The following is a 15,015-nucleotide window of genomic DNA, read 5'->3' as shown; positions in this document are numbered from 1 at the left end:
ATTTCTCCAGCTCCATTCTTCTTTCTCAAGATTACTTTGGCTATTCGAGGTTTTTTGTATTTCCATACAAATTGTGAAATTCTTTGGTCTAGTTCTGTGAAAAATACCGTTGGTAGCTTGATAGGGATTGCATTGAATCTATAGATTGCTTTGGGTAGAATAGCCATTTTGATAATATTGATTCTTCCAATCCATGAACACGGTATGTTTCTCCATCTGTTTGTGTCCTCTTTGATTTCTTTCATCAGTGTTTTATAGTTTTCTATGTATAGGTCTTTTGTTTCTTTAGGTAGATATACTCCTAAGTATTTTATTCTTTTTGTTGCAATGGTGAATGGTATTGTTTCCTTAATTTCTCTGTCTGTTTTTTCATTGTTAGTATATAGGAATGCAAGGGATTTCTGTGTGTTAATTTTATATCCTGCAACTTTACTATATTCATTGAATAGCTCTAGTAATTTTCTGGAAGAGTCTTTAGGGTTTTCTATGTAGAGGATCATGTCATCTGCAAACAGTGAGAGTTTCATTTCTTCTTTTCCTATCTGGATTCCTTTTACTTCTTTTTCTGCTCTGATTGCTGTGGCCAGAACTTCCAACACTATGTTGAATAGTAGTGGTGAGAGTGGGCACCCTTGTCTTGTTCCTGATTTCAGGGGAAATGCCTTCAGTTTTTCACCATTGAGGGTGATGCTTGCTGTGGGTTTGTCATATATAGCTTTTATTATGTTGAGGTATGTTCCTTCTATTCCTGCTTTTTGGAGAGTTTTAATCATAAATGAGTGTTGAATTTTGTCAAAGGCTTTCTCTGCATCTATTGAGATAATCATATGGTTTTTATCTTTCAATTTGTTAATGTGGTGTATTACATTGATTGATTTGCAGATATTAAAGAATCCTTGCATTCCTGGGATAAAGCCCACTTGGTCATGGTGTATGATTTTTTTAATATGTTGTTGGATTCTGTTTGCTAGAATTTTGTTAAGGATTTTTGCATCTATGTTCATCAGTGATATTGGCCTGTAGTTTTGTTTTTTTGTGGCATCTTTGTCTGGTTTTGGAATTAGGGTGATGGTGGCCTCAAAGAATGAGTTTGGAAGCTTACCTTCATCTGCAATTTTCTGGAAGAGTTTGAGTAAGATAGGTGTTAGCTCTTCTCTAAATTTTTGGTAGAATTCAGCTGTGAAGCCATCTCGTCCTGGGCTTTTGTTTGCTGGAAGATTTTTGATGACAGTTTCGATTTCCTTGCTTGTGATGGGTCTGTTAAGATCTTCTATTTCTTCCTGGTTCAGTTTTGGAAAGTTATACTTTTCTAAGAATTTGTCCATTTCATCCAAGTTGTCCATTTTATTGGCATAGAGCTGCTGGTAGTAGTCTCTTATGATCCTTTGTATTTCAGAGTTGTCTGTTGTGATCTCTCCATTTTCATTTCTAATTTTGTTAATTTGGTTTTTCTCTCTTTGTTTCTTAATGAGTCTTGCTAATGGTTTGTCAATTTTGTTTATTTTTTCAAAAAACCAGCTTTTAGCTTTGTTGATTTTTGCTATGGTCTCTTTAGTTTCTTTTGCATTTATTTCTGCCCTGATTTTTAAGATTTCTTTCCTTCTGCTAACCCTGGGGTTCTTCATTTCTTCCTTCTCTAATTGCTTTAGGTGTAGAGTTAGGTTATTTATTTGGTTTTTTTCCTGTTTCTTGATGTAAGCCTGTAATGCTATGAACCTTCCCCTTAGCACTGCTTTTACAGTGTCCCATAGGTTTTGGGTTGTTGTGTTTTCATTTTCATTCATTTCTATACATATTTTGATTTCTTTTTTGATTTCTTCTATGATTTGTTGGTTATTCAGAAGCATGTTATTTAGCCTCCATATGTTTGAATTTTTAACATTTTTTTCCTGTAATTGAGATCTAATCTTACTGCACTGTGGCAATAAAGACTTCAAAAATAGTCCACATAAAAAATTTTTTTTTTAATTTTAAAAATAAAAGCAGTTAAACTATTAACAAAGGCTGATAAAAATCCAAAAATCATAGTCAAAAAGAAAAAAAAAAAAAAAACAGCAGGAGAGAAAGAAAAGAGAATGGAAGAAAAGTTGAGAAAAAAGTGTGACTGTAAAAATTCACGTCTTCAACTCCTTCAAGTCTTTGCTCACACTTCCCATTGTCTGATCTCACCACTCTATTAACAGTGTGATCTATACCCCTCTGCCTACCCACTGATCCCCCTTATTCAGGATTTCTATTTTTCCATAGCGTGTATCACCTTGCAGCACAGTATTTTAATGTATTTAAGTACATTTTTAAAAGCCTGGCATTTAGGAGATGTTCTATCAATGTTTGTTGAGTGAATAAATGAGATCTCCACTGAAGGTTGGTGTTCCACAGAACTGAACAATAAAACTTACTTCAGTGAGTGACATCCTTGTTGCAGAAGGCTGAGAGTTTTCCTCACTTTGAATTTGCAGTTCAGTACACAAAAACATAGTTTGTTAAGTCTTTGAGAAGTGGTTCAAGGATAAGAAAGTTTGTAAATACATTCTGTACATTCTGATAAGTCACTAAGGAAGTAGTGGTTGAGTTTTCAAACAAGAAAATTGAGTCACCTATTCCCTTCCTTTTCATTCTGTTTTCCGTGATTCCTATCATCTTTCTCTTATTTTCTTATTTGAGCTGGATTTTGTTCCTGTGTTTGGGGCCTTAGCAACAGGAGGTCGTGGGGAGGGTGAAGGGTATAGGATCCGAATGGGCTTGGGGCTGGAAATTGACACCTTAAGAGCAGTGGTCCTGTGTTTCCCTGGTGGTCCAGTGGTTAAGAATCTATCTTGCAATGCAGGGCACACTGGTTCAATCCCTGGTCCAAAAAGATCCCACATGCTACTTGGCAACTGAACCAGTGCTCCACTACTACTGAGCCCAGATGCCACAATTGCTAAAAAGCCTGTGTGCCCTAGATTCTGTCCTCTGCAACAAGACAAATCACCTCAGTGAGAAGCCCTCACACTGCAACTAGAGAGTAGCCCCCACTGGCTGCAACTGGAGAAAGCCTGAGCATAGCAATGAGGACCCAGTGCAGCCCAAAATAAGTAAATAAGTATTTTTTAAAAGAGCAGGGGTCCCCAACCTCTGGGATCTGATACCTGATGTTCTGAGATGAAGCTAATGTAGTAATAATAGAAATAAAGTGCACCTAAAAAAGATACAAGAATAAGAATGGTTGGGCAGGAGTCCAAAGTGAGCCTCTTGAGAGAAGAACTTAGGAAATGTTCTGAGTCATCATTTTTTAAGACACGTTTGCAGAATATAAATTCCCACAGCTATTAATACATTTTATGTAAACAAAAAGGGTTCTGTATTCAAATCAGTTAAAGAAACACCAAGTTAGATGGTGTTTCTTTACCACAAGACTTCCCAGAGTCTTTAAGACACTGCCATAAAATGTGAATCTCCAAGAGGAGCTTTTCTTTGCAGCATTTCCCTTTTCTCTCTTTCTCTTTTTCTCCTGGAACCCATTTCTCTGCAGATCATCTTGCAGGACAACTCTTCCATTTGATAAAGGGGGCTGTTTAGAACTGGTCCCAGGTTCCTGGTCCCAGGTTTGGGTTCATATCAGGGCTCCAAAGCCAGAGGGTCGAGGTAAGCCTAATACTCCATGGAGTGGCAGCAGAGCAGAGTGGACAGGTGGACTTGAAAGCCAAATAGATCTGGTTTGGAAGGCTCCCAAGACCACTTTTGAGTTGGGCAGTTTGGAGCAAATGACTTAATCTTCTGCAGTCTTACATTTCTTCCTCTATGAAATAGGCCTCTTCCTGCCTAGGGTAGTGGTGAGGAGTTAAATGAGATTATTACAAAGCACTTAGCATAATGCTCATCAGAGTGAAATTTCAGTAAATGGTAATAGTTGTATTTAATTTTGGGAAGGGTCTAGGTTTTTTTTTTTCTTTCTTTGGTCATCCTATGTGACATATGGGATCTTAGTTCCCCAACCAGGGATTGAACCTGTACCCCCTGCACTGAAAACTTGGAGTCTTAACCACTGGACTGCTAGGGAAGTCCCAGGGGTGGGTCTAGGTTTTGTTTGTTAGTGTTGACGTTCTTTAGGCTGGTCCAGCTCTTCACTGGGGTGGAGTGTTTTGCAACTCAAGGGGCATCCCCGTTTCCAAATTTGTCTCTTGACTTGCGGGGTCTGCAGTGGCAGAAATCATTTCAGATCCCCGCCCACGCCCCGCCCCCCCCCCCCCAACCAAGGGGCTCAGGCTATTGCTTTCCTCCAGATCTGATTGGAGAAGCTCAGGCCAGAGTCCTGGTGAGCTTGGGAGTGAAAAGAGGCAATACCTCCTGCCAAGAGGTGCTGCGGGAAGCTGTCACTCACAATATCTCTATTTCTTCTTTCTTTATCCTGCCTTTACAGGACATGCAAAACATCAACACAAAGGCTGACCTTTAGTTAATGTAGCAGACTATATTAGAAAAGGGAGTTGAGCAGATAATTATTTCTTACATGTTGCCATTTTTTTCATCACAATGTTGAAGATTCACTTTACATTAACTAAGACTTTTTATAATTCCATAGAGAAAATGAATAGTCTTGTGATAATGCGGCATCTTTTTGGGCCCAGTGCATTAGACTGCTGATACATAAGGGACTATTTATTATCAGGAATTCATATTACCTATAATAATCATTATTGAAAACATAGCTTTCGTAGCCTTGTCTAGATAACCCTGCATGGGTAGTGACAGCATATCAAAGCATTTGATATACATGTTAATTCAATCTGATTTTTCCTAAACTGCCTCGTTCTTTTTTAATGTGTGGCTTATCCAGAAATACTTGCTTGCATATGCTTTTCCTGCTCATATTCGGGTTGTTTAGAGCTGCCTAATAGGATCCAGGCAAATGGTCGTTTCCCGTTTCCTCTAATAGGGCACTCCTAGAGTTACCTACTGGACAAGTCCAGATATTTTGTCCAAGTTTGAAAGAGGTGGGTGTAACTTGCTCTTTATGTGCTTATAAAAATCGATATGAATCCTTTTTTAAAAAAAATCCACAGGGATTTCCTCTTTTCTCCAAAAAGACATCTTTATTCCTAGCTTTCAAGCTGATTTTTCAGTCTTTTAAGCATTTAAATCAATTGTAATTTCAAATAAGAAAGAAAAAAATGTGTTTAAAATCAAATTATTTGCCAAAATGAAAATCCAACTTGGATCTGAACTCTCCTGAATTGTTCACTCAATCAACAAATATTTATTGAGCACTGGCTGTTGTGCTCATTATGTAACATGCCAAGAGTGAAATAAAGATAAATTAGTCACCATCACTTTCCTCAACAATCCTATAGTTTCATGGGTGAAACAAGACTTAGATGCAATTGTCTGTAGCAACACAAAGGGATCACAGGGATGAAAGAGGAGGAAAGGAAATAAAGTGCCATCCATCATAACTCAGACAAGGAAGAGATTAATTCTTCCTGTAGGAGGATTTCTACATGCTGAGGCGTATCCCTTCCAGCATTTTCTTACTCTTTCCATCAATTCTTGATAATGCCTTCACTCTATGCCATGATTGGGTTAAAAATGAGAACCAGACATCTCAGTCCCACATGCTTCTGAAGGGACCCTGAGGTATATATTATATGAAGTGAAGTGAAAGTGGCTTAGTTGTGTCCCATTCTTTGCGACCCCATGGACTGTGTAGTCTGCCAGGCTCCTCTGTCCATGGGATTCTCCAGGCAAGAATACTGGAGTGGGTTGCCATTTCCTCCTTCAAGGGATCTTCCTGACCCTGGGATCAAACCTGGGTCTCCTGCATTGCAGACAGATTCTTTACCATCGTAGCCACTGGGGAAGCCCTACAAGAACTTTAAAAAAATAATAATAATAATCAAGGTATTGATTTTTAATCTAAAAGTTTAATTTTTGTTGCATATATTAACTTAGAAATACCTCTCTTCGACATTAATATCTACAAAAGTTTAACCTAAGCTTTGAAACACTAGAGAAGTAATTTTCTTAATACTGCTAAAGGGCATAAGAAAGATGATCAAGGCCTGACACAGGAGATGTAGACAACAACACAGGCTGAAAATGTTTGCAAACAGATACTCTAGAACACAGCACTGTCATGAAGGAAACTCGGAACACATGAGTCACTTCCTCACCCAGGAGTAGGAAGGCCAACATCAGCCTGCTGATGAAGAGCAAAATTTAAAATAACCTAACTAAATTGGGGAAGTGGTCAGAATTCTTTTTAAAGTTCGCTGAAGATAAATGCAGGGTGGTACCTTCAGGACAGGGAAATGAACTCTGCAAAAAGGAGAGGAAAAGTGACTGGTTACAGGCAAGGATGTCTAAACAGGAGCCAGCAATGAAAATAGATAAGCTGGAGTCAGTCATAACAACAGCTTTTTCAAAAACTGGGTGGTGTAGTTAGGATGCGAAAACAAGAGCCTGGAGGGTCGGTGAGGTCCCCTCCCTTTATACTTGTTTTTCTCAAACTTGCCTGGAGCACAGGGTCCATTCCTGAGTTCTGTAGTTAGCCAGGATCAGAAAGTAAGACCTATGCAAACCAGGGTCTGAGATTGTTCAGAAAAGTCAAGAGGTAACTTGACTGATTGGTGTCATTCATACAAAATTCGGCTGTTCTTTAGTTTCACTCGGGAGGAAACAAACTCTTTTAGCTGTAATATGAATATTTGGAGTTAAATATTCAGAGAACTGTCTCAAATGGAGTCCCAACCCTAGTTTAGGCATGTTTTTCTCTAACCTGAAAGTCCTGCTTTCTTGGAACTGGGGAGGGTGGTGGTGAGAGACCTACATGGGGTAGGCATCCTTCTTTTCCTGGTTTGAATTAGCTTAACATTGGTAGAGATTTGCAGCTATTCTTTTCTTTTTCTTATGATTTTTAAGGCATTCTTCCTCTGCGGTAGGGCTTCGGTCCTCCTGGCTCCTTGCTTCCACTACCATCCCATGCTATTGTTTCCTCTTGCAAAAAAGAAAATTCACTTTTATGACCCTCTTCGTTTTCATTTCTACATCCTCTTCTGTCACTGTCGTCCATCAGCTTCTTGGTCACTCCCTCCCCTTTTTCAAAGTCTTGGCACCTGGCCTATAAGCCGTACCACCATTCCCAGTAGCTTCACTGCACGTGTGAGAGTACATTTGATCAAATGGCTGCTCACTCCGCAAGTTCTCATCTCCAGTACTTTACTCCAGGTCATCCACTCCAGTGCACATGTACTGACTGGGTGTCGCGTCACTCGAAACTCCTCCATCTTCAGAATCTCTGATGCAAACAATCTCTGCACATCACTTCTTCCCCTTCTGCTCAGTCCCTCCCCTGACATTCTTCAGCCTCATCCAGACTTCAGTTCCTTGCACCAGTCTTAGGTTCACAGGGGTTGACTTTCTCCTGTCTCGACTTCCCTCCTCCTCCAGCAGAGATATGGTTTAGCGATTTTACAGAACTTTCACTAATGCTCACTACTACCCTTTTAGCTTTTTTGTTTCCCTTTTCTGGCAAAATTTCATCCTTGATGAACCCAGGGATCTACATCCAGTCCCCAGGAGCTGAAACTTCCCAGGAAAGTCACATGAGAGCAAATTGATTTTAGTGTCAATGGCTAAAATTTCATCTCAGATGAACCCACTCACTATGTTTCTCTGATTAACTCACTCTCTTGTTGTTATTGTTATATAGTTGCTAAGTCTGACTCTTTGTGACCCCCATGGACTAGAGCCCGCCAGGCTCCTCTTTCCATGGGATTTCCCAGGCAAGAATACTGGAGTAGGTTGCCATTTCCTTCTTCAGGGGATCTTCCCAACCCAGGGATCAAGCCTATGTCTCTTGCATTGACAGGCTGATTCTTTACCACGGAGCCACCTAGGAAGCTAACTCACTCTCCTACTTTCCACAAAAACTACTGCAGAGCTTCTCCCCACCCTTGTGACCAGCCGCCCAGACACACACAAACACACACACTCACCCTTCCCTCACTCTCAGCAGAAAATCTGCCTGCTGTGAAAATTAAAGCAACACCAGGAAAATTGAAGCTGTGATGGGAGGACTCTGTCATTGTCTGGATACCAGACATTCATAACTCTCCCTTCCCCACCCACCTCCTCAGAAACTTAACTCTCCAACAACTGCTCCCTCAAAGAGAATCTCTCACCACGCTGAATCTTTGTGTTATACCCAAGGGCCTCCCAAGTATTCAGCCTCTCATACCCACTCAGACATTTTTCCAGCTGTCCCATCACAGCCAAAGCACTTGAGCTTTCTAGCTTCACAGTCTCCCCTTTTATCTCCTATGTGTTCCCAACTCCTCCTCCTGGTGGCCACTCAGTTCTCCATTAAAACCAGTCTTGCTAGGGTCAGCATGAGCTTCGTGTCCCTAGATTCAGTGGACATTCATAGTCCTCATCTCACTCCATTGCACAGTAGCATCTAATACGGCTGCTCCTGGTCTCATTGTTTGAAACGTGCTCTTTCCTGAGGGTGGGGAACACAGGGCTCATTTTCTCCTTACCTCTCTGGCTGCCACCTCTCCTTCACACACTCATCCTCCTAAACGTGGCCATTCAATATTCAACACACAGCGTCAGGTCCTCTCTCTCTCTCTTTTTTTTTTCCCCCACTGTGTTCTCTTCCTACACGCACTGATCAATCAGAGTTTGTGGATGACTTATGAATGTCCATATCTGCACCAGACATCATATCAGAGCTTTAGACCCATTTATCCACCTACCAACGTGTCATCACCATGTGGATGTCTCAAAGGTACATCTGCATTTCCAGAATTAAATCATGACCTTCCCATCCACCAGTCCATTGTCCTCTTCTACTTCCCTTATTTCAGCAAAAAGACACTCTCATCTTTATTATTGTATAAGCAACAGGTATCTAGGAATCACCCTTAAGCTCCCTTGCTTCCTCACTTACACACTGATTCTAACATCTGGTCCTGTTGGTTATACCTCCTAAATATCTCAAATCCATTCTCCACCTTGACCCAAGCCACCACCACTTGTCTATGTAACTTCGGTAGTCTGTTCCTGCAGCTACCTAGCTCACTGGACTCACCTCTCAAGAACCACACTTTGCCCCTCTCCTCCACTCAGAAACCAGAGTGGTTTTTGGGAAACAATTCTGAGCATGCCTTTCTTCTGTTTAAAACCCTTTCAGAGCTTCCATTGCTCTAAGAATAAAGCTGAAACTCTTAAAACTAATGTAATTTTGGATCATCAATTGTACTTGAATTAAAAAAAAAAAAGACAAAATTCGTTGTTCTGCTTCTTCAGATGATGCCACAGTGAGCTTTCAGGATGTGCTTCTTCCTGCCAAAGGGCCTTTGCTCCTCCTGTCCCCTCTGTTTGCAGTTGTCACTTTGTGAGTTACGACTTTCCTGTTGCTCCAAGTCAAGGCTGTGCTGTGCTGTGCTTAGTCACTCAGTCATGTCCGATTCTTTGCGACCTCATGGACTGTAGCCCACCAGGCTCTTTCTGTCCATGGGGATTCTCCAGGCAAGCATACTGGAGTGGGTTGCCATTCCCTCCTCCAGGGGATCTTCCCAACCCAGGGATTGAATCCAGGTCTCCCGCATTGCAGGCGGATTCTTTACTGACTGAGCCAACAGGGAAGCCCATGAATACTGGAGTGGGTAGCCTGTCCTTCTCCCGGGGATCTTCCTGACCCAGGAATCGAACTGGCGTCCCCTGCAGTGCAGGTGGATTCTTTACCAGCTGAGCTACCTGGGAAGCCCCTAAGTCAAGGCTTCCTACTATCAAGTATCCTCTAGTTTGGTTTCAGTTTTACAACTGTTGGTATGATTGTGTGACAGATGTTTTTCTACCCTACCTGAGGGGAGCTCTGCGAACACAGGGACCAGGTTGGCCTGGCTCACCACTGTCTTGTCCAGGGCTAAGAATAAGGTAGACCATCCAAAATACCTGTTAAAGGAAAAAATGAATATGTAGACGTATGAGCAGTATTATCCTTCGTGTGAATCTATGTGAATATAAATTGACCATATAATTCATAACTAAATTCTTGGAAAAAGGATAGTTTTCTTTAAAAGCAGCTCTATGCATAATATGCAATCAATCTTTTGTTACCGACATGTTCCTCTTAGATTTAAAAAAAAAAAAAATCTAAATGTTCTGCTTGTCTAACAATTTTATTTCAGATTTCCCTAATGGTATATAATATTATTCCACTTCCCATGGAATTTGAAATAAAGGAAGTATTTTGGTTTTCAGTTTGATACATTTGGTTTCTCTTCTTTTTTTTTTTTTCCCACTCACTTGCATCTAAGTTTCTCCTTTTCCCTGCCCAGCAGACTCTGCCTTCTACCAGGGCCTTCCAGGGTAGAAAGGGTTGCACCAGAGCTGGAGCTTGGCCATAGCGGTGATGAGCAGTCACAGAGGCGACGTTGTCCAGGGTGGCGCCCGTTACTATCAGAGCCCGGGACTCCTCAGCTCCAGTTCTGGTACATGTTGTCCTTACTGCTTTTCCTTGGAGGAGCTTTTTCCTTGTTCTAAACTTAGCTTTGTAGTCTGAATTATTCCTATCTTTTTTTTTTTAATTGAAGTGTAGCTGAGACACAAAGTCTCAGGTGTACAGCAAAGTGATTCAGTTATATGTGTATCTGTTCTTTTCCAGATTCCTTTCTACTATCAGTTATTACGCAGTATTGAATATCATTGTCTGTGCTATACAGGAGGTCCTCGTTGCTTATCTGTTTTCTATAGAGAAGTGTGTGTCTGTTCATCCCGAATCGATCATTTATCCCTCCCTCTGCCCCACCTTTCCCCTGTGGTAACCATAAGTTTGTTTTCTATGTCTCTGATTCTGTTTCTGTTTTGTAAATCTGTTCATTTGTATCATTTTTTAAAATTCTACATATGAGCAATATCAGATGATATTTGTCTTTGGCTTACTTCATTTAGTGTGATAATCTCTAGGTCCATCAGGTTACTGCAAATGGCATCATTTCATTCTTTTTTGTGTGTGTGGCAGAGTCAATCCTGTCTAACCTCACATGCGACATCATATCCATCCATATCTTCTGAGAAGGTTTTCTCTGATGCTTCGAGCTGAGATAGACCTCGGTCCCAGAGGCTGGCCCCGCTGGTTCTGTTCTGCAGGAACGGAAGAACGAGTGCCTGTGGGGTGACTCAGTACACATCTGCTTCTTCATCCTCCCCTTCCTCCCACCGTGGAAGCCTGAAGCAGGAGCATCCCTTCTCCCCGTGCTCTTGTGCTCTGCCCCGCTCAGTTCAGGCTCCTTCACGTGCTCCTCTTCCACTCACCTCTTAAGCACTCGTGTTCTTCAGGCCACCACCATGCATCTCCTCTTTGTGCTCTGTCTCCTCTCCTTGGGGAATCTCCTATTCTGAAATATGTATTACCAACTCAAACTTCCTTCTTAATTTGTGGATATGTGTACTCAATACATACTTGAGATTTAACCATTCACCACTGTTTTCACTGAACATACAGCTGTGACAAGCAAAATAGGACGGGTGATGATTCCATAGGAAGCCTCCAGTCCCAGGGGCAGAGAGCCTTTCAGGGGTCTCCAGTTCCCATCATATAGGATCTACTTGACTTTCACCAAGCTGAGGTTGTGCTTCCCCTGCAGTGGGGCTACAAAAGTTGGACTATAAAGAAAGCTGAGTACCGAAGAATTTATGCTTTTGAACTGTGGTGTTGGAGAAGACTCTGAGAGTCCCTTGGGTAGCAAGGAGATCAAACCAGTTAATCCTAAAGGAAATTCGTCCTGAATATTCATTGGAAGGACTGATGCTGAAACTAAAACGACAATACTTTGGTCACCTGATGCAAAGAACTGACTCATTGGAAACGACCCTGATGCTGGGAAAGATTGGAGGCAGGAGGAGAAGGGGATGATAGAAGATGAGATGGTTGGATGGCATCACCGACTTGGTGGACATGAGTTTGAGCAAGCTCCGGGAGTTGGTGATGGACAGGGGAGCCTGGTGTGCTTTACTTCATAGGGTTGCAAAGAGTAGGACATGACTGAGTGACTGCACTGAACTGATAACATCTTTCAGAAGTAGCAAGTGACATTCTTGCCACAGTACCAATACAGCCCAGGATATTAGTATGCGTGATACGCTCATCTGTGTATTCTCTCTTCTAGGGTTTAGCAAGATACAGGAAACATCTTATAACTCCAGAAGAAATTTCCTCACTAACAGCATCCATAGAGAAACAGTCATCTGAAAAATCTAATGATAGAAATGTTCTGGCTGTAACACACAAGTATATTTGATCTTGAATGTTGTTTTATAAGTGTATCCTTAAAATTGGGCACTATTCACAATTAAATGATTGACTATGATATAATTGTTCATTGTAAAACATCTGTTTGCTTTACAAAAGAAACATGAGCCCTGGAAGTCCTTAGTTTGGTATTTAATTTAATTAGTGAATTTATCTGGGATTGCTCATTTTACACTTCTACTAAAGGAAGGTGGCTAGCTTGTCAGAAAGAATTACCTACAAATCAGCTAATTAATTGCTTCAACCATTATACAGTGAGATTCACATGGAAATAGAAACGGGCGTTCTAAGGACAAAAAGTATCTGCATGGCCATCATACTTCTTGTCACCAACTCTAAAGAAATGTCTATTTGTGGACATCTAATCAGTAAACAAACTGCTTGACTAATATAAAGCAGATTGGCTTCAGGAAAAAAAAATAAATATGGAAATTTTTATTATTTCTTATCTAATTAGAGAAAAATACCCAGTATCAAAAAACCAACTTTTCAACATTTAATATAAAATGAATGTTCACAGATATGAATAGTGCTCTCTTGCAACAATTTTGATAAAAATAGAACCAAATTAAAGACGACATCTATACAAAGTTATTTATTTGTTTTCCAGACAAATGGACTTCCACAGTGGCTCAGAGGTAAAGAATCCTCCTGCAATGCAGGAGACACGGGTAGACATGGTTTCAGTCCCTGGGTCAGGAAGATGCCCTGGAGGAAGAAATGGCAGCCTGCTCCAGTATTCGTGCTTAGAAAATCCCATGGAGAGAGGAGCCTGGCTGGCTCCAGTCCATGGGGTTGCAAAGAGTCAGATGTGACTGAGCATGACCCCAGACATAACACACACCAGACGATATAGTGGAAGCCTGAGGAATTTAAATCTTAACAGGCTATAAGGGTTCAAATAAAAAGGCCTTCAGGCTGACCTAATGTAGCATTTTACTGACTACAGGGTCTTACCTCTGGTTTTGAACCATGTCTGACTCAGCCTGCAAAGATAGCTCGAGACCTACTGTGTTGTGCCAATGTTCCCAAAATCTGGAGAATGATGCCACCACATTGCATGTTATAGAACCATATCAACTCCACCCAAATTTCATTCAATTCTCAATCAAGTAGCTAAAACTTCCACATTAAAATAAATCAGGTTATTACAGATGTGCCTCCCATTGGAGTCCCTCTGAAGGGGGCGTGCTTTAGAGTTCTGTAATCATACATGTTTAATAAAAGATGCCTCATCAACAGAGGGTAACACGTGAACTCCATAGTTTGCACCCATACAAGAGCATTCATGCTCTGAATCCTGCTTCTTATCCATCTAATGAGCTGCCTCTCCTCCCAGGCCCCCCAAGTCGAATGAATGTTGGAATGGATTTGATACCAGATTCAGCCATTTGTTAAAAGCTGATACGGTATGAGAGGCGATGATAGAACCTGGTTTTTACCTGTGGTTACAACTTTTGTCAGTCTTGTTGCTTTAGACTTAAACTGCTACATGTCCTGGGTTGATTATCATGTAGTGGCGTTTTTCTGCAGCCTTCCTGAGGATGAAGGTGCTTTTTCCAAGTTCATCCAAGTTGGTAGAAGAGTTAAATACAGAAAATGTGATGGGGGGACAGATCAAAGTGAATGGGATTCTGGCCTCTTGTCTGTTGCTGCCAGAGCCCTCAGAGATTGGAAGAACTTGAATCATCTTCAGTTTTTAACTAAATATATTGGCTAGGATTCCAAGTCACTTTGCTGTGAGACCAAAAGGGGGGAAAAAATCAGGCCAGAATGCAAACTTCCATGATTAGATTTTTAAAATATGAAATTTCAGTATGGATGCCACTTGGTTTTGGGGTTAGTAGCAAAGCAGGTACAATTCTCTCCAGCTCTGGGCCTTTTGTTTCTTTTTTCACATTCAAGGCAGCAGAAAAAAAAAAAATTAGCTTTTACAAGTTTAAGCAGTTCAATCTATAAAGATGTCAGAATAAAATGTAATACTAATGACAAAAATAATCCTTCAAGACAAGATAAACATTGCAGAATCATAAAATGAAGCTGTAAATTATGTCTGTCCAAAATGACAGATTATATCAACTTAAACTAGGAAGTGAAGAAACTAAATCCTGCTAAGTTTTTTATTGGACCCTCCCCCCCAAAGCAAGTCAATAATTCTTTCCTTTAAAATATGTTGTGATTAATGACATGAAAACAAAGAAGGACTTCCCTGGCAGCTCAATGATTAAGACTTCCCAGACTTCAAGCTGGGTCTCAGGAAGTGCCCTCCCCTGGACAAACTCCCTTGCCCTTAGGACATGATCACATAACCCCTGTCCAGGGACAGCCTGTACTCATGACTGGCTAATGCAGGAGTGTAAATACCTACATACCTGCCAACCCTCCCTCTCCCATCCCCCACACCTCCATCTGGAAAGTTCTAGAAGGGTCACCCTAATCTCTAAGCTCCATGCAGATGAGCCTGAGGCCTCTGCTGCAACTGCTTCAAAATTCAGCTTCTTCCTCAGGCGAATCCTATATTCCACACACTGTTCCTGAGCGATCTCTCTGGCAAACATCCTACAGGCAAATCTCCTCCTGTCTCTTGCGGAACCTAACCTGTGACAACATGTGACTTCCAAGTCACTGTAGAGGAAAAGGGCAAAATGAATAGTTCTTACAGCTAAAGTAAAATTTAGAAGGAAACCAAAAATAATTTTTATAGAGTATTTTTTTAA

At 41.0% G+C, this 15,015-nt stretch overlaps 1 protein-coding gene across 1 annotated transcript in view; it reads right to left on the bottom strand.

The window, feature by feature from the left end:
* The window catches only part of ARMC3 (armadillo repeat containing 3), a 122,755-nt gene extending 112,645 nt beyond the window's left edge, over nucleotides 1-10,110 (bottom strand). The window contains exons 1-2 of the mRNA XM_061127542.1: nucleotides 10,105-10,110; nucleotides 9,848-9,939 (exon numbers count right to left, since the gene is read on the bottom strand). Of these exons, the coding sequence (XP_060983525.1) occupies nucleotides 9,848-9,939; nucleotides 10,105-10,110 (98 nt within the window). The remainder of the gene's footprint in view (nucleotides 1-9,847; nucleotides 9,940-10,104) is intronic.
* Nucleotides 10,111-15,015: the final 4,905 nt, after the last annotated feature.

Source organism: Dama dama, chromosome 23, assembly GCF_033118175.1.
Source record: "Dama dama isolate Ldn47 chromosome 23, ASM3311817v1, whole genome shotgun sequence".
NCBI lineage: Eukaryota > Metazoa > Chordata > Mammalia > Artiodactyla > Cervidae > Dama > Dama dama.
Note: the sequence above shows the minus strand (reverse complement) of the source record. Positions and strands in the feature narration are given on the sequence as shown.